Source organism: Cataglyphis hispanica, chromosome 13 (assembly GCF_021464435.1).
Source record: "Cataglyphis hispanica isolate Lineage 1 chromosome 13, ULB_Chis1_1.0, whole genome shotgun sequence".
Classification (NCBI taxonomy): Eukaryota; Metazoa; Arthropoda; class Insecta; order Hymenoptera; family Formicidae; genus Cataglyphis; species Cataglyphis hispanica.
In genome coordinates this window covers 3,153,206-3,174,454 of record NC_065966.1, presented here as the reverse complement: position 1 = coordinate 3,174,454, position 21,249 = coordinate 3,153,206, and the positions used below count along the sequence as shown (strand labels likewise).

Below are 21,249 nucleotides of genomic sequence, written 5' to 3'. Positions count from 1 at the left end.
TGATAGGTTATATAAAGTATAAAATAATATAGTACTTATATAAATCATCCAATACAATAAAACCTTATTTTGTTGCCTACGCACTTAAGTCCCGAATCGTGGAATGTCTCCGTGATTTCCACTATTTACCCAGCGATCGCATTATTTTATAATAACGCGGCGTGCAGCTTAACCGTTAAAATATTATATAGACTTTAGGTGTTAATTAACAAGTAACGTGTGTTTTATAGTTAAAGTTCATATTGAGACTGCAAAACGCGCTTTGCCCCAACGTTATGAAAATTTTACGAATGTATGCATAAAAGGACAGAAATTTCGTTGTCGCTCGATTTGCGTTGCGTGTTACTTGCGCGTACACGCGTGTTCCTGCTGCTCGCTTGTATGCGTGGTGCGTGTATCGCGGACGCGATTGCCGATATCTCGCCCGTGACGTTGTGACGCCCGGTATATCTGCGTGCGCGAATATGTGTATGTATGTATGTGTGTGTGTGTGTGTGTGTGTGTATTTGTGTGTATATTTCGCGTGTAATGTATTAAGGAACACGTATGCGTGCATAGATGTGCACGCATAAATATTAAATATTGCTACTGGTTCCCGAAGGCGCTGCATATGTAATATTTTACTTTACGAGATTACAATCTAATATGAAGTTCAACTATAAACTCTTCAACAACTATACAATTCACCCTGCGTATCGAATGAATTACTTCCAGCGACTCAGTTTTATAATTAATAGATATAATTAATTGAATCATTAATATTTTCTTTCCGGCTGCCGTCTCGACCGGTCGGCAGCAGCGTCTACGGGAGGAAATTGGCACCACGTTTGCTCCCATTTTATATATGTATATATATATATATATATATATATATATATATAATATTTATATATGTATATTTATATATATTATAATTATGTAATTAAATCAGAGCGCACACACTAACCGTGCGAACCTTTCATATCATTTTGATCGTGCAACTTTCCCCGAACACTCGTTAAAAAGCATCGGCGATCGCCGCTCGTTTTCTTACCACGGGAAAAAAAAAAGATAAAGCTGCCCGGTCTTTGGACATCGTCGCGGACGCGGCTGTGTGCGAGGTCGACGCACACAATCTATCGCGATAAATTATGCGATCGGCAAAGAACAAAACATGCAAGTACGACGCTCCGCGTCAGAGATAGACAGAGTATAGGCAATCTTGCTCTCGCGCGCGAACGTGTTTCTTTCGTGACAAGGAAAGAGAGTTCCGATAAAGCGACCTGCGCTATGCAATACGACTCGTCACGGATCGATCGATCGACGGTACTGCAATTGAGAACGCGAAGCTCTACCTCGGCTCATCGACTCGAAATCCGAGAAGGTCTCGATCTTGCCGCATCTTGAAGGCATCAGTCTGGATCAAGTCAACGTTCATGGATTCGAGGGTATTTCAACCTCGAAGGGATTATGCGATCCACTTCCTGATCGATTCAAATCGATCGAACCGATTTGACATTCCTGAAAAACCGAGAGAAAGCAACGTATCGTCATTGTTGCCGTCGCGCGATATAACGAGCTTTCTTCGTCCGGCGATAGACAACGAAATTAAATTTCATCGCGGAATCTCTCCTGCCTCAGGTCAACAAGTCAGGACGCAAAAAAAACGCATTCGCGCGACGCGGAGAGTCGGCCTCTTTGTAACCACGGCCCGCGACTTCAAGTGTTTCGCACTTTACACTCGCTCATCGGCGACTTCTACTAAAAAAGAAAAAAAAGAAAAAAAGAAAAGAAAAAGAAAACTCAATTCTCACAGCTTCGACAAGTTAGCTACAACAAGCCCACTCCCAAGAAAAGTCACCGCACACTAAACTGTACACATCGCTGTATATTAATCTTCTCTGTTCTTTTTTTTTGCCATTTTTTGCAATTTTTGTTTGTTAAAAAAGACCCCTATGTAGGAGAATTTCTCGATCCCTTAAGCGTAAAAACTACAAAAGATTTGGTGTTCGAGAAAGAAGAAAAGCCGAAATTGGCCGGCCCTTGTAATCTCCCCAATGACCGTAACTTCAGGATCGTATTTTCGCCGCTTGCGAAATACCCCCCTGCGGCTGCGGCCACCCGCGCGCTCTTGATATATGTTCTATCGTTTATATATATAATTCTTGTGGGGCGTGTATTATTACATATATATATTATATTTTAATATATATGTATATGCATATTTAAATATATACTTAATATATTTATATATTAAATATATATTTAAATATATATAATAAATATATATAATCTCTCACATTCCCCTCGCTTTCTATCTCTTTCTTTTTCCGGCGTCTTTAGGATAGCGTGTTCATGGTATCGTTGCTCGTTGAAAGCGCCAACGAGCCCGCCATAAAATCATTAAGATCGATCTTTCTTGCTTCGGGGTGTTTAAATTTATAGTGCGTACGCAGGTTGTCGCTACGTGTATACGTGGCACGACAGAGAGGACACTCAAACCTGCCGGGGAAGTGGACGTGGTAGTGGTTCCTGATGTGCGTCACGACCTTGCCGCACAGCTTGCACCTGTGAAGGTTGCAGCCGCCTGGCACCCGGTCAAAGGTCAGCCGCATGTGCCAGGCTTTTGAACCTGCAACATCAACACAAGACAAGTCACTTTCAGCTGTTGGCCATCCAACACGAACTACGCGGCGAGCCACTCGGTCGCCGGCGGCTCGTTTCTTTCTCTTTCTCTCTCTCTCTCTTTTTTTCTATTTTTTTTTTCTTTTTTATATTATTTTTTCGTCATGTTATCCTGATTACGTTACTGTTACTTCTATGCAGTTTTCGTGCTGCTTTCGCTTTTTGTGGTACTTTACTTCGATACATTTCTCGATTTAAGCTCGTTACTTTTTTTTTTTTTTTGGTTCTAGAGTGACTTTTCTCGAGGGTCGCCGGATCCTTGGATACTTGGGTAGAGGCATTCGACTCCGTGGATCCCGGAAGTCTCGCGGATTCCAGGATCCCCGAATCCTCGAATCCTTCGGAGCAGAATTGTGGACACGGATCCCGGATTGGGTCTTTGAATCTTTGGATTCTCGAATTCTTCGAGTCTGAGATCTCTAGATCATCGAGTCCTAGGATCTTGAGACATTCGATCTTCGGAATCTTGAACCTATAGATACTCGGCTTCTCGAATCCTCGGATTCTAAGATCCCCCGAGGTCTTGAGTCCCTGGGGTTCGTCGAACATTTAATTCCTCGCAGTTGCGAACAAGATTTCTCTGTATCCTTGGATCCTCCGATCCTGATCTCACTCTCATTATTAATATCGCGCGTTCGTTGTCCCCGAATTTTTTAGTCGCTTTTGCTTCCCTATCTCTCTACGTCTCTTTCCTTTCCCGTAAAAATCCTCCCATTCTTTTGATAAAATTTACAGTGTATATATGTGTAATGAATCCTGCACGCGCGTTAGTCTTAATCGCTCGAGACAGACAGAACAAAAAACAAACATTTAATCGAATGTACGAATAATAGAAAAGAAAAAAGAGAAAAATTCTTTTATTTTTGTCATCATAAATAAATCGTAAATCATACCATTCATCGTAAATTATACCAATGCAATTTTGAAAAGTGTCGCTTTTCGCAATCGGAGAATTAAATAAAAAAAAAATCATATGTTGGAAAAAATACAAAGTAGTTTATAACACGAAATAAACACTTGAATCGTACAATGGAATCATTCGTGATATGACGTTACTTATTTTGCAATAAACAGAAAAAATATGGGTTCTTGATTAAAAGTCGCTCGTTACCTCCGCGTTCCCTCGAGGCGCCGTTATTTTTTTGCGAGTTAATAAGATATAGATAGTATCGTTTAAATAAATTTAAATAAATTGACCTGCTGGCTTCTCATCTTTCTCATACTTGGAATAACTTCTCTCGAGAAACGCTCTTTGTACGAGCTTAATAATTCCGTATTTAAAAACATGGAATTTCGCTTTGTGAGAGATCCCAGCTCTCTTACAGGCTATTTTCGCAAATATCTGATACGAAAAACGTATAATGAAGGAATAAATATTAAATCAAGCGGCGCTTCGAGTCAACGAATAAACAAATATTGTCGCTGTTCTTTGCAATTAAAACGCGTATGCACTAAAAATTTCGCATCGTCTTTTATAAATGCAAACAACAACAATTTACAATAATGATAAAAATAAAAAAAAAAAATAGCCGAAAATATCATTACTGCTCAAACATTTCAATCGAAAAGTTTTTCTTATGAAAAAAGAAAAATATAACGTATATTCATATAACATTTTCGTTCGTCAAATTTTATTTCTAAAAAATTATTTTCTTTTTTTATAATAATCTTTTATAATTATGTAATTATGCCGATTTATGAATACTGATTATCTTGAATACTGATCTTTCAAATATGTAATTGTCGTTCAATATATGCAAATAATTAAAAACAGTTAAAAAATATTTAGGTATCAAATAGCGAGATCTAGAGTTGCATCGAAGAAATGTACATATACCGCGCGTCTTTAAACGAAATGCAAACATTTGCTTCTCAACGCGATTGAAATTATAGTACATGAATACGTGCGATCAAAGCGCAGACATGTAAATTCTCTTTAAACATCGATCAAACTCCAAACCAGTGCGATTAATCAAAGAAAAAGCGTAAGAATGGGCGTACAAGTTTTGTGCGTAGGCAAAGCGAGCTGAGATCGTAAATGGGCTTTTCTCGTCCTTTTAGTATCGCGTTAAGTCCACGCGTGTGTGCTCCGTAATAAGAAATAAAGTGCTACGAATGAAACAATTAATATGTCATCAATCTCGCACAAGCTAAAAAAATCAACATTGACATTCGCTACTTAAAAAATTGACTAATCGTGGGCCATATATTATTTGTCTTATGCACGATGTATTCTCAAAATTTCAAGTATGAGAGATCAACAATGGGTTATCCGAGCGAGACGTTTTATCCGAAGAAAAACATATATAACATCGCGCACCGAGTGTGCGCGATGTTATATATGTTACCAAGTCGGTCGAATTAATTATTGAAACGATACGTATACGCGAGACGACCGAAACAATTATACTTCCCATATCCTAATGCACGGAGGAAACGAGGTCGTTATATTATTCAAGGACGCCAAATGGTTCTGTCTGTCTCGAGGCACAAGTGCCCGGCACCCAAATCTCAAACGGAAGATAGATATACCCAAAACGTAATGGAGCACTCTGAGAGGTCGCTCACTCAGCGCACTCGAATCCGCATAAGTACGCACGCACGCGTTGCGTATTTACGATGTGCATAAATCCGTTATAATGCTGCAATGAAAACCCTCTACCTGCCGAGATAGAACACCTCGGAATGTCAAATCGCGGATCTTGTCTTCAAAGCCGTCTTCTTTTACAAAGCGTCTCTCTCGTGTGACTTATTCTTTGTCAGAACGCGTAATTCACAGACATTTTGATATAACCAACATGGTAATGAGTAATTACTATATAATTATTTCCGCCAAATTCGTACTTGTATTATCAGAAAATATAATAAAAATTGTATTTAAAAAAATGTATGTAATCAAGAGAGTACAAAATTTTTAATACGAAATTTTTTAAAATCTTTACAAAGATTTTTAAAGATACTGGTTTAATATGTATATATTATAATAAGAAAGCTTACATCAAAAATGATATGCGTTTCAGCGCATCATATCGCATAAAACTACTTTAATTTATTTTTATGGAGAGAGAGGCGTTGACTGTGAATCGAAAGTGATTTACTCTTCGACGGGCTTTTCGTGAGACAGAGAAATGACACTCGAGATGCTCCATGATCTGGAAAAAAGGAGTCCCTGAAAGCTCGCGCTCCTATTTAAACTGATCAATATTCGTTTTAATGCACCTCACTTAGTGTATATACCCGGAACATCCGCCGACAATCATAATGGAAATATAGGGTGTGACGCACATATCAGTGATAAAATTTATTTTTGATAAAATAACAATTTGAAGGAGATTTAATTAGCCACTATTTTTTTAAACATATATTTGTATTGAATATTTTCTGAATTTTTTATGTTCCTTTCACTAGAAAAATCTTTAAATTTTTTTTATATTGCTTAAAAATTTCAAGTTCCTCATATTTAAAAAAAGTAAAATACAATTTAATCTTTGTTAAAAAGATATTTTTTCCAGAGTTCTTAAAAAAATAATATATTTTTATTATATATTGTTAATAGATTGTTATATAAGACACCCTATAGAATGCCATTTACTCTTGTCGGGCAAGACCATCTCGGAGTCCGGATAAACTGATTGAAGAAACTTTCGCAAGAGACTCCATTCCAGCGATAACCCAAGCATGATATCGCGTGTTAAACCTTTGCAAACTGCCTTATTTTCACAATGATTACGTGCCACTTTATTTTGCCGCGAAGTCAGCAATGCGAAGCAAAGCGCGTTTCAAAGTAAAAAGAATACAAGAAATCACTGGAGGAAATAATTTTACAAGAAAATGCACAACAATACTCGCACAAATATTGAATAACGCATTGAATAAATCTATATGCATTTTAAAAATCTTGTGTATCCCATTAAAAAAATATAAAAAAAATGATATATGAAAAAATTCTTATTCCAATTATTATTAAAATTATCTTACTAAATTCTCTACTATAATATTCTTTCTTTCTTTAAATATTCTCTATATAACTCTATATATTAATTATTTAGAAAATAATTACTGCATCATAGCGATAATAAAAAATTAAAATTTATATTCGCGTGTATTTGCACGAGTTACGGTATGTTTGGGCGTGTTTTTCCAACCATTCCGTATGTGCAAGCGTCACCTTATGCATGTCTCGCGGAAACGGCGAGTGCAACAAAGGGTTAAATTGCTGTCTAGCTTCTCGAAAGACCGATTGCATCGACGCTGTTGCGATGTAACGTCATATCGTTCGACTGCATTCACGCTACCTTCCGTTCTCGATTAATGCGCGATTTAAATAATATTCGCGTGATGGTGCGCGCGCGGGAACTGCAGAGAAAGAAGGTGAAAGGTCACCCCGCCCGCTTTCCGATCGATGAGAGGATCAAAGAAGGATTTGCTAAAGAAAGAAGAGGGAGACAGAGGAGGGAGAAGAAAGGCAGCAGACAAGTTAAAAACTTTCATCATTCGATTTTCAATGAAACGCGATCGTCTGCTCCCCACCCCTTCCCCTCTCCGCGCTACTTTTTCTATTTCCATTTTTCCCGGAATTTCCATGACGAGTGTGCGGAATGCAGTCGTGGATACGACGCCCCGTCGTCGCTGTAAAAAAGGCTTTGTACACTGTCGCTTTTTATTATACATATACACAAAGTTGGGAGCGATATATATATAAATGTGTGTGAGTACCTTTTCTCTCTTGTTAGTGGAGTAGCCTCGGTTAGATTCGGTTAGAACAGTGTTTTTCAACCCTTTTTGCGTAATAAAAATGCCTTGAAAGATGCCGCGAGAGATCGATGAAACGTATTGCAAAGAGATTGCGCTTATTGGAAGTCACATATCAATCAGCAGAAAAAGATTTGTGTAATAAATTTATATATAACAAGATTAAAATATAATTATAATTATAAGATTATTTATTATAATATTTCTTGCTATATACATATATAATATTTCATTATTAAATTATATTCATATTGATACATCGATATATGAAAAATAAGATGCAAAAGTGTAATCTTTGTTCCAAGTAATGGTCAATTTCAAATTTTTTCCACATGATTCTGCTATCGATATATTTCTTCCGCAAGGTTATGGTAGAGTTTAATAGTCCCTTTGATCTTGATTTTTTGATAAAAAGCACGCAACATGACAAATACTTCACAGACTCGCGATGTGTACGCGACGAGATTATTTATTCCGCATTAGATGAATTCCGCTATTTTTAAATATCTTTCTCGAACACCTTGTGTTGTTAATACTTGCTTGGGATTCGTTTTAATAAACAATGAAAGATATATTATAAAAGGTTCTAAAAAGCTAACCAAAACTTTTTCCCTCATATTCATCGCGAAAGATCTGTTTGTCACATAATGAAATAATGGAGGTTGAAAAACACCGGGTTAGAATACGTCTCTTGTGAAGAGCGAGAGAATTGTCAATTGCTATTATGATTACATTTCGCGACTCGCATAAATTTAATTAAGACTGATAAGAAAGCGAATAAGACAGAATAGAAATGAGAGGAAGAGTGAGTAAAGAAAAACATATATATATATATATATATATATATAACGGAGAGGGACAGAAAATATAAGAAAAGATAAAGAAAAGAGGATTGAGAAAATGACGAAGACAAAGCACCTATGTATGTCGGAAAATGATAATATTCAAGTAAACGAGAATCTACTCTTTTTGTTCTTTTTAGAGAATGTAAATTATATTCTCTCTCTTTCTTTCTTTTTTGGCATATGTTGCGACACGTGTTCCGCTATGCGATCAAATAACAAAAAAAATAAATAAATAAATAGAGCGATTCTTTCGCCATGAAAATCACGAAGCATGCATCCTCTTTTTCTGTTTTCTGGCAGAACAGAGAATATCCGAAAAATAGTCAAATTTGGTATATCTTTCGATACATCGTATCGTAAGAATATCGAATGTAGCAAAAAAGCATACATTCGCAGTTCATAGTGTAGGTTAGATTAAATAATCATTGTTTATTATATTTCACAAATCTCTTCTCGGTACAAAAATATTACAATATTTCATTTAGTAACTTGGTTACCTTCATTTATACTCGCTTAAATCTTAATACTTGTTGCGCGTGCCAAAAAACATTTCTACGATACTTTCTTTGAAAATAATTATTAGGTAACGTTAATTTCCAACAATTAAAAAAAAAAAAAGTTTCTATTAATATTAAACGTGGATGATTCAAAAAGCTGTAAAACTTTTTAAATCTCCGAATCTTAAAATTCCATCACTTAGCTTTAAAAGCTGAATGGCTAAAAACTCGAAAAGATACCAAGATGATATTTTTTAATTTATCACGAATATGCAGATAAATAATAAAGTAGCGCAAAATTTTGTTTGGCACACGCACACGAAAATCCTAATCTCTACGTATACAAACGTTAGCTTTGTAAGCGAATAATTAAATTCTTATGATAGTTACATTAATCTACGTTGGCGCATAGGCAGGCGTTTCTTATGGCACAATTTTTTTATGAACGAGGAAAATGGGAAAGGATGAAGGCTCTTGAAATAAGAGCAATGGTCAACGCAATAAACCCTAACAGCATCGTTGTTATCGAACGTACTTCCTTCTCTAAGCATGTCGAAGTAAAAAATACGGAACCTAGCGTAGCAAAAAAAAATAGATGATTAGGAAATTGATCTGTGTGGACTGGCAACACACACAGACAATTTTCCAAATCGATACCTACATTACATATTTATTATTTGCTATACGAATTTAATATTTTATATTTAATTTTTAATTTTCAATTTTTTGTAAATCTTTCATGTTCAAGAAGAAATTGAGAGATTCAAAAAACAAAAAATCTAAAGATCTAATGATAAATATCTCAAGTGCTTAGAATTATCGTATGAACAGAGACTTCGATGATCGAACGCGATAAAATATTCGGTATCCAATGTATCATGATATTCTCTGCTTTTAATATAATTAAATATTATTAATTTTTAATATAATTAAAGTAACACAATACAATGATACACGATCCATTGGGAATTTATTTCTAATTAGAACTTGGAAATTTATTTCTATTTAAACCACGAGAAATTTCGCGATATTTTCGCGTGATCAATGTCGCAAGATCGGCGAAACGTATTCAACAAACTGAACATGCCATGCACCGGCAATACGCAGTAAACCTGTCCATAGGTAGTAGCGTGACACTGCTGGTTATATTTTAGTTATCGAGCAGAAGGAATCGATGTGCCGTCGACAATGCCAATATTTCTCCACGCGATATAGGATTATTCCCGTGCAAAATTAACGTCCGGAAATGAAGTTCAATGGCGCAATCTTGATTCGACCCTCGACGCGACAATCTTGATTTGCGAGAAGGACATTGACTGATGATACTGAACGTAATATTTTGCCGACGTCATATTACACGACACTATGTTTTTGTACCTAATACACGAGGTTCGTGCAAGCTTATGTAGCGTAAAAAAAAATGAATCCTTCCATTCTAGCATGTAAAAATTATGCATTTGTAAATATATAAATAATGCTCTTTGGTCTGCTAATTAATCGAAAGTTTCGTGAAGCATTAATCGAAAATCGTTGCGGAACTTTGGCTGTGAAAAGGAAGGTACCGATCGCGGATGGATGATTAAGTACACCGCGCCGAAAATAGCTCCTCGAGGTCATCGAAATAGCTTTTACCATAAACGTTGACATCGCGTTTTTAGCGTGTGCCATTGATAACTCTTTGTGCAAAGTATCGAGGAATATCAAGCCATGTTTCAAATCTACAGGTTCTTCCAAATTTTTCAGTGCATTAGTTGATTAGCCGTAAAATCAAACTCTGTTTCTCATCGAAATTTCCGCATTTTTTCCGCGTTTATAGTAATATTCCGCGATATGTAATCTAGTATTCCTTTCTTCGTACAGTTTATATACGCTGAAAATATGTAAAGACGTGTATGCCAGACACGTGTCCATATTTCTAAAAGCACGTACGATTTTCTGATCCTCTTTAACAACTCATGTTGCATTCTGATATTTTGCGTACAAAGCATAAAAAAGTAAGGAATTTGAAGAACTGAATAGAGTTATGTAAACATTTACTTTTATATTGATATTTTGTAGTGAAAAATCGTTTAATATTTCAAGCTAGTTCTCAGAAAATTGTGAGAACAATATAAAATAAAGCAAATAAAAATGTTCAATTCTTTACGAAAATTTAAAATCCTATATAATAAATAGTTTCAAAATAAATAATAGAAAATTTAATTTAATAATTAAAATAAAAAGCTAATAAAATAAAAAATAATAAATCTAAATAATAAATAAATAAGTTAAAACATTAATTGTCATATTGCTAGATTGATAGATAGATCCTAGTTTGGTAAAAAGCTTACACTTCAACATCTCGCTTCGCGCGAGATGAATTCCGCATGCCTTTCAAAAGAAAGGATGAAAATATGGGAAACACGGAGGAGACGAACGGCAGCAACGTATTAGTGTAACAAGCAAGCTGTTCGGTAGCGTGATTATTTCCGAAACTTCAAAACTGATCTTATCGGGGACGTAATGCGGACCCTTACACCGGCGGGTGCTCGCATGATGATTTATATCGGAATCGCGAGGCACGAAGCGCATTCAAATGCTCGGCGGACCTACGGTGGGCGTCGTACGGAACTCGAGCCAGTCGGAAGTGGAAGTATTCCTGCAAAACTTGCCAAGACAGAGACGAATGAGGCGGATACGCAAGCGTTCCAAAACTTTACCGAGTAGGCGTACTCTACGCGCATTTCGTATCCTCTCTGGTGCTCGTTCAACATCGATTCGGAACGTATATTATCTTTGTAAGCCAGTTACTCCTCCCTTTTTTTTATCTTCTCCTCGAATTTATTCTAATAAAAAAAGAATATCTTTTGGTTCTTAACTAAACTTAACTAAACTTGAGTATATTTATTTTCAAATATAATTCAAATATGTGTCTGTAAATAATGTATGGTTGTAATAGAAAAATCGAAAACGCGTCATCGTCAATTTTTCGATATTTTTCGATATTATATAATTTTCTTGATATTATAGAATTTCGTCGATTATCTAAAACTTTATAAATTTAGGATCGCGCTACCTCTTCATTCCCAAGAATCCTTGGACTCGGAGAGATTAAAGGGCGGAGAAGAACGCGATCCAGCTGTCAGCGCTTCATTGCCTGACCACGGGACAACTCTTTCTCTCTAGTGAGACATTACTGGCTGCATCGGAGATAGAGGAAACGAGATAAAGAACGGTAGAGAGAGAGCAGTGGTTCATGCGATGAATAAAGAGATATCGAGAAAGAGAGAAAGGGGGACTGAGGGAAGGACATGGTATAACGGAGGGGATGCTCGAGAAGATTTATTATGCAGAGGAGAGAAACGGACGGGCCCTTTCGGAGCTTAACACACTTTGTACCGGGCGATGCACATGTAAGCTGTCTCTATTTTTCGGCCGGCAACGTTGATATACGCGCGAAGGGAATATACGCCGGCGATTTATATTTTGAATAATGCATCCGAATGCATGTCTCAGCGAAACTTTCATCTCTTCCTCTTATTACGCGAATGGATAATATTTAAATATTTAATTTTATTCATTATAAAAAAATTATTTTAAATAACTAGTCCTTTCGTACAAAATTATTTTATTATAGATAGAAACCGATCTTAACTCAAATCATGTAAAATTTTAATAGTCGAACAGACTAACAATATATAAAATCACAAAAAAGATAGTGATGCAAATTTAATTTTAATCAACGCAGGAGAAAGACTTCTTTGTTAAAACAATTCTCTCACAAACTATTTAAAGGCCTAATCACGAATTAGATGAATGTAAAAAATACTTAGACGAACATAGAGCTTGAAAATCGTGTTAACAACGCCCAATCATTTTATGGATGAAAACCCGATATTCTCTCATATACTGACATCGATCACCGCGCCTGCTGCTAGAAAGAGCCGTTAGGAAGAAGAGATGCAGGAAGGGTAAACGCGGAAACGCAACAGCGGCCATAGAGGATGACGAGAGAAGGGAGCAAAAAGGAGAGAACAGAGTGTATTTCCTACCCCATTGTGTGCGGCGCGCTTCCTCCCGGTACATTCGACTAAACTGCATATATGCTGAGGAGTGCAGCCGCGTGATCTATGTACGTAGATTCAACACAGCGGTCCGTACGATACGGGGATAATACAGGATTTCGTGTCTCCCTCAGAGAATGACGATCATATGGTCGACACGGGGAGCGATACTTTTTCCCTCTTTCATTTTTTATTTTCTCTTGAACCAGATGCCGCACTAAATTCACTTGTAAAGAAATACTTGCTACTATATCGCGTGACATAGTGTTTGCATCGAATGAGGAATTTTTCTTAAATTCCGAGCAGCGATACTCAAAGTCGAGAACCGCGATTTCTTTCTGCGAATAATATACCAATCGTAATAATTTTCTTGATTTATATGAAATATTTATGATTATTAATTTAAAAGATATCACGCGAAACACTCGAAAATGCCAGAGCAATTGTCGATCCTGAGAAATCAAAGAATCTATCATGCTTATTATAATATTTAAATTCTATATTTTTCTTTTCCGTAATCTCACAAAGCTAAATTTCCTCCATAATTATATAATCATTCATAATTTAATTATTAGATAAAATCCTTTGTATCATGTCGCGTGAATTTCAAGGAGTGACGAAATTCCGTCGCGCCAACTTTCCCGATGCGGTTGATTTCCGGAATACTACTCGTAAGCCGAAACGTTGAAAGTTCATTTCGAGTATTCCTGTCAGTAGATATAGCTATACAGAGCGCTTTACTCAGGTCTGTGGAATACATGCCGTCTGTTCGAAGACAATATCGCAGCGTTCCTCGAACATGTAACCACTCAAGACATAAGGAGGGTTGATTGAACTATTCAGAAACAGCGATAACAAGGACATCACGATATATGCAAAGAGAACAACGTTTCCTACATCCAATCGGACATTCAATACTGGCAGAATACAAAGGCCACTTTGAATATTTAACAATGGTCACAAGCGACTTTAAAAAGTATTATTAAAGATTCAAATGTACGCGCAACGCGACAAAAAAGTACGGCATAAAAAATTTGCATATCTAAAAAATCTAAAAAAATAGAAATGTATAGCTATATATAAATTGAGAGGAATGGTTCTATAATCAAATCTGGTTATGAAGAAAAATACGAGCAACAATTCATGAATTTCGCCATTAAATAAATTTTCTGAAATTGACGCAAATATATATATAAATAAATAAATATATAAATAAATAAAATTATAAAATTATAAAAAAACTTTAAAGTCGTTTATAAAACTGTTTAAAATAGATCGTCGGTACGATTCGAATGTACTGAGGCTTGTACGACGGTTAAATGATTATTAATGGCTTGGCGCGATCGGTCGAATTTCGCGAGACCACGTTAGACAAGTTTTTTCTACTTCGACGAATGAGCTATCAAGGAGGACTTATCGGCGGAAGGCTTCAGCTTCTCCTCCACTTGGCTAAGCCAACTGCCGAGTTTTAAGTAAGCAGAGAGTACGAAAGAGAGACGAAAGCTTTTCGTCGCGTGTTCGAGAAACTCTTTGCGGCCAAGGATACTATTCGACGTACATCTCTATCCGGTGATCCTCTTATTGAGGACACTCTCTCCCATCCTCGTTTTCAAACCACTGTCACATCCGTGCGACCGCCATGAAGCGCGCTCGTGTAATAAGGGCGAGAAGATATGCTAGTAAGGAGCTTATCGAAATCGGAAAAGGACCTCGCGGCTTCATTGACGAGTCGCGCTCGCTCACTCGTACCGAGATTATCAAACAACCGATGCATCTGGAGAGCAAAGAAAATCTACAATACGTCGTTTCGTCGGTGGAGCCGCTTTGTTCGAGGATCGATAGATGTCGAGAACAAGTATAAGTGAAGAGAATATAAGTATTGAGTAAAGAAGATTCCGTGATAGTGATTTTAGAGACGACAGTAGAATCAAGGAGCGATAGAGAAAAGAGCGGAAGCAAAAGGGAAGGTTGACGTAAAAAAGAGAGAGAGAGAGAGAGATCATGAAAACAAAACCGATAAAAAATCTCGCAGATCGTATAACGTCCTATAATATTAAAATTACGAATCTGTTAAGAAAATGTGCTATGCCTTGCTGCGATCTAATAATATTCTGGCATTTTCATTAACGAAGAGAAATTTCTTGAACATATCATTTATAGCTAGAGTATTAAGATTACTTAAACATATTTTACGAAATAGAAATATAGAATATTTTATGATATAGAAATATCCCAAGAGTATAAAAAAATCTTTAATGTTTCAACGAAGAATTAATAAAAATTAATAAGATCCTCTAAAATCAAAAGTTTTCTCGATTTTTAAATTTCTAAATATGCGCATCTCGCTAGAGAAACAGAAATCAAATTTATAAATTTATAAAATATACGATTCAATTCGATGAACTACAAAGAATATTGAAACGGATCGATGGAATCAAGGACAGAAGACAGCATCCTACGAGAACAATTAGGGTAATGAAGGGCGCACGCTGTATAATTAGATGCAGCGATGGATCAATGGACCGAGCTATTGTAGGGGGATGCAAAACATTGTTGGCTTTTTATTGCTCAATAAAAAGAGAGAAAGACTGCGACGGTCTCGCGATACTAATTTCCATTTGGGCCCTGCTCAGTTCACTAATGCAGGGACTATTCAACATTGCCCGGAGAGACGAACGCATAATTTTCCGACGTTAAAGGTCGCAAAGTTATGACACCGAAGTGCCTCTCCGTGACGCGACAACGTGCCTCACGTTTCGCGCGATAGTGAGAGAGAGAGAGAGAGAGAGAGAGAGAGAGAGAGAAAGGTATATATATAATGCAGAAGACTCCGTTACGAGCTGCATGTCACGGCCAGCTCACGACGTTAATATTACCGGATCCGAATTGTCGCTCGGGCTACGTGTTCTCCTTGTTAGAGATGGAGTTGAGAGATTCAAGAATCTGTGCCGTCCGTAAATCCCGTGCTCGAGGATACCAAATTCCGCGTACAAAATGCCTGAGAATCTCACAGTGAAACCACTACGTCACTGCATAGTAAATATGCGCAGACTATATAAGTTTTTAATATTTATAGGTCATTTCTAAAGAGGCAATTTCTTGATATAGAAATCTCCTCTGTCTCTCTCTTTCGATCAGACCGCATCATATGATTCGCCAAGCGCAAAACATGATTTAAAAAATAATATTGAATCGCCTGTTATTATTATTTGGCAAACAAACATTACAATTTCCAATTCTTTTGATTTTCATGTATCACGTTGCGCTCTGGACTAACGCTTGTTTGTCGTTACATCGATTCTTTCGTCAGAACGGAAAGAATCGATACACGTGTCATTGATAGAGCTATGTGATTCCAAACTCTTGCAATTTTTACTACCGTTCGGCGTAATCGATTTTGGACTTAGCGTGCGGCTTTAGCTTATTCTTTCCAAGAAAAATAAAAAATCAAATATTTGTTAAAGTAAAAGTGCAAAAATTTCTGAGTTAAAAAATTTGAAAATTAAAATATCTTAAAATTTTTAATTTAAAGTAATTTAAATTCTCCCATATTAATTTGCACATTAAAATATATTGTAATAAAGCTTATAATCAAACTGCTACGAAAATTGTAAAAATTAAATAAATGGTAAACGGAAAGCAAATAATATTTTCGTAAAAAGGAAATATAAAAATAAGAGAATTATATGATTCTCTCTCTTTAGGCATACAAATAACATTTTGTGATCACTGTTCATAATCAAAATGATCTATTAGATTCCTGAGTTTTGCGTGTTTCGAAAACCGTAATGCTTCCGGAAACATTCGCTTGGCGAAACGAAACAACGCTCGTTGTTGCGTAACATGTATAAGTGTAGAGAGAGGACAAACGTACGAGACTGCATTACATTCCCGTGAAACCGCGATGTCTCTTTGTACGAACGGACAGACAGCAAAAGTTCACTGTCGCCTGTCGGCCGACGAGAATGTTTCGAAAAATCGCTAAAATACCGAGGAATTCTCTTAGAAAGCTACGACGAGAAGAGCAAATTTCAATAGTTGCGAGAAAAAATTTAATGTTGCAACTATTGAAAGAGCAAAGTATACTTATTACACTTAATCCTGTAGAATTCTGTGTATAACTTTAACTAATCCTACGTAATATTCTTTTCATGATTTAGAATAAGACCGAAATTCTCGATTTATGATATATAACGAGCTTAAATAATCGTGTTTAAATAATAAGGAAACCTGGAAAAACAAGAAATTAATGATTACATTAAATGTATGTGCAAGAATATCTCCAACATATGTTTGTTAGCACGCATACTTTCCGCAAAACTTCGACATATTTGCTTGATCTACGTTCGCTATTGGCGCGAATTCAATGGTTCGAAGAGCTAAAAGTGTCGCATCTGCAAATAGAGAAAGAATGTAGGTAGATAAAAAAAAAATTGGCTCCACGCCATTCCTTCCCAAAGTCGCATGAACGATACGAAGACGACGAAAAAAGGGTGCGTGTTATATAACGATGTACGAAAGGGCTACAGACGTATGACCATGCACTGCTTAAAAGAGAGGTATCGCATTCGCTTACTATAATTACTATTTATCGTATTTAATTAGTGATTCCTTGTACTTAAACAAAAGGCACCACATAAGTGAGTTCACAAGTAACAAGAAGCCTTTTTCCTTCTCATAACAGCCTATGGGCCTGCGGGACTAGTTTCATCATGACTATTTTTGAGCCGCGGAGGCTCATACAGAAATCAGTCTTCGACGTGATTCACAACCTACGTCATATTAATATAATATATATGTATAAATATTTATATATATGTATATATATTATATTATATATATTACGTGCACGCGTCGAAAAATGCATCAATTTCTTTTGCGCGAAATTAATTCGAGCATTAAAAATTACGAAGATTCCATAATTTATTGTTATCATTTATATATATATATATATATATATATATATATATATATATATATATGTATATATATATATATGTGTGTGTGTGTGTGTGTGTGTGTGTGTGTGTGTGTGTGTGTGTGTGTGTATGTGTATATATATATATATATATATATATATATATATATATAATGTATAATATATAATATATAATATATAATATACATGTAATAAAATGATTTTATAATACTAAATGTTCACATTTTCTATTAAGCAAAAAATTTTACCAAAAGATCGCTGAGAATAATTAAAATAATGCAAAACTTTTCACGACATGTGTGTACGAAATATTTAATATTGTTAAATAATATTTCTGCCGCGCCTAAAAACGATATAGCTAAAGATATTGGAATCCAAAAATCCGAATGTCCGAAGGCATAGAGATCGCGAATCCTCAGAACCAGAACAATTCGGAGGAAATGAAAAGGGCGATTACGAAATCAGGGAATGGCCCCGTAATCTTGGAGGAACATTACTCATCTTCCGTATTTCGGAACGATACGCGATATTAGACAATCAGCGGGAGGTAGAATACGATGAAGTTTTGTACTCGAAATTACTTTCACTGAGATCTCCGGCCATTGATTCTAAAAACACTCCATTACAGCTAAGGGAGCTCTAGTTCTCTTGAGCAAGAACGGAGATCCCATCTCTTATTAATTAGAGTTAAATACTTAGAAACTATAAACGCACAAGAATAAATAGATTTAACTTTAGTTTAAATGTAATAGTACTTTTAAATAAGAGAAAAAACGCGCAAGAACACGCGTAACGGCACATCGTTCTATATAGTCGTCACGTATACAGCTGTGCGACGAGGTCGACACTTCGTATGACACTTCGTTGATCGTAGCAATTATTACTAATTACGTGTGAAACATAAAACACGTACAAAAATTTGCACGATTTCAAGCCAACTCTCTAACGTGTGAACGCGAATTTATAAGCTTACATTACGATAGGAAAATAAATTATAAGTAAGAATAAGTATGTGCGTTAAACGAGATTTTCTTAAGATTCGAAGGGCCCAAGCATCTAAGGTTTAAAAAATCCAAAGATAAATGGAACCTACAATACAGTCTCGCATCAAATGTCAGCAAACAACAAGAGAGAGGGTTTCTCTATACGCGATAGTTTAAGTTTAAGGCGTTTTAATTTAGAGAGTACCGTAAATTATTATATCTCAACGCCTGGATTGATTAAAATCGTAGTACTCTTAATTCAAAGATTCACGCAATCCGCGGTTAATATACTTTGCACGTGTACGCACTGCCTGTTATCATGCAACGCAAGAATTACTAAGTCAAATAACTCGATTCGGATTTGGCTAAGAAATGTTTATGCTCCATACGCATAAACGGTGATATTAAGGAGCCCTCTCGTATTCCGTGTTTTAGCTTAATATGCCTTTTCAAATTGTCAGACCTGGTCAACGATATCATACAAATTTGACATACGTGTTTGTCGGGATTGTGCGATTTCATGTGCTTTTTAATGTTGGCTACGCTCTTGCCGCAAACCTTGCAGCATTCCATACCAATCTGCGAGTGCTCTAACTTATTGTGATTGTCTTTACTTATATCCTTTTCTTTTTTCAAAGTCCTTGTCGTTCCTGGAATACAAGGTCCCGTTTCAATGAATTCATCATCATAATCCACCGACAATGCCAACTGTGTCTACTATTATCATCCCAAGAATGGTCGATTCGACGTTACCACACTTAATCGTTTCCTTTTCTTACGCAATGTTATCTGCGATAATATCTCTTAAATTAAAAAAAATCGTCGCGCCTAATTAGTCTAGTAAAAAAGTTTAAAATTACAAAATAAAGATTCAAAATAAATATTAAATTATTTTTCCAAAATTATCAGTTGTTTTTATAATGACATAAATATAATCTAATTTTCCCTTGCATGATATTCAAAATATAAATATTTTACATTAAAAAATTTTTTTTTATTGTATATATTTAAAAGTTTCACTTTAAAATATTTTTTTCTAGACTAAAACTTTTTTGTGTTATAATGATTATTTTACTAACTGCTGTTTTTGACAAAGTAAAATATTTATGTATTAATAAAATTCTAATTTTGTGGATAAAGCTAAATAATAGTTTAATTATTAACTTTACATAACCGTATTATTATATTTTATAAAATTGAAATTTATATTTTTCGATCTATTCAATGAACTTTTTTTATAATTTACGTATTTCAATATGATTCAAATATCGTTCTTCGAAACATTTAAATATCTTAAATATGATCACCATTGCGAAAAAAAGGTATTTCGGATGATAACGTTAAATGGAGCATTCTATATACTTCCCATAAGTCACACTCTACGTCAAATAGTTGCAGAGAAAAAAAGAAATTTTCTCTATTACGTTCAAAGTCAACGATAACGAACACCACACTCGTATTTATACAGAGTAATGTACATAAATGGAATTGCTTAATTTCCTCTCTTGTTTTTATAAGCGCTAAAAATATATATATGTATATATGAAGAAATTACGTGTATACAGAAAAAAATAACATAGACATAAAAATAGAAAAACAAGAATTACAAATTCAAGGACATAACGATTCGAAGAAAAAGAATTGAAACTTTTTTATGTTTATCGAAAAACAAGACGGAGAATCAGCCAATTCCATCAAGGACTTCACCCCGTGCTCTTTCTCATCTATAATTACCTACTCGTAGCAAATGTCAATACCAAAGTAAAAAGCGCAATTCTACTGTCATCTCATCGCGTTCCAAGAGACTAAAGATACTATCACAATACGTACAGGAGAAAAGAAGGAAAGAAAGAGATGTCAAATCAACAAAAAGAAAATCGAATAGAAAATAAATTTTCAATGTAAAGATCTCAGTAAGGAGAGCAATTCACCGATGTTTGCATGACAAATTCCATTTACGGAGATCGCGATATGAACTATAGACTTTGTCCCCCCTGGTTCTCAGATACCGCCTATACATAAATTGCCTCGTCGAAGATCAAACACGCGCAACCCGCGACTATTGGCGTCTATTGCATAATGTATCTCGTACAACATTTTAACTAACTATATATATAATTATAATATGAATATGCAATCGCGCAAGAGAAATATATAATCGAGCGACTGTCAACGACTACTATGGCGACGATGACGATGATGACGACGACGATGACGATGACGATGATGATGACGACGACGACGATGACGACGATGATGAAATCGCCACGAGGTCGAGGATGCAAAACATGAACGGAGAATAGAGTTAGCAACAAAATCAATTTAAGGAGCGGTCTAATCGCATATATTTCTTGACTTTCTTCTTCGGAAATAATCGTTAGGAGGAAAAATGACAGCTAGGGTTACAAGTTTTCCTGCAACTGCTGGTGGCTATTATTAATGCATCGACGATGCGCAGAGGATAAGAATCGTGTGACTATAAATAAGCGTGACATATTAATGCGGACAAACGATAGAAGATATCTC

The 21,249-nt window shown here is 35.7% G+C and overlaps 1 protein-coding gene across 8 annotated transcripts in view; it reads right to left on the bottom strand.

Annotated features, from left to right (window-relative positions):
- Positions 1–21,249, bottom strand: part of LOC126853945 (protein tramtrack, beta isoform-like) — a 72,123-nt gene that overhangs the window by 22,997 nt on the left and 27,877 nt on the right. The window contains exons 5-6 of one of the 8 annotated variants that reach the window (XM_050600176.1): positions 17,111–17,195; positions 11,002–11,583 (exon numbers count right to left, since the gene is read on the bottom strand). The exons of 4 other annotated variants lie outside the window; for them this stretch is intronic. In XM_050600176.1, the coding sequence (XP_050456133.1) occupies positions 11,562–11,583; positions 17,111–17,195 (107 nt within the window). In that variant the 3' untranslated portion in view covers positions 11,002–11,561. Of the gene's footprint in view, positions 1–930; positions 2,612–11,001; positions 11,584–17,110; positions 17,196–18,836; positions 19,374–21,249 lie in introns of those variants that run through there. 3 more of the 8 variants (XM_050600174.1, XM_050600171.1, XM_050600170.1) reach the window with 3 other exon arrangements.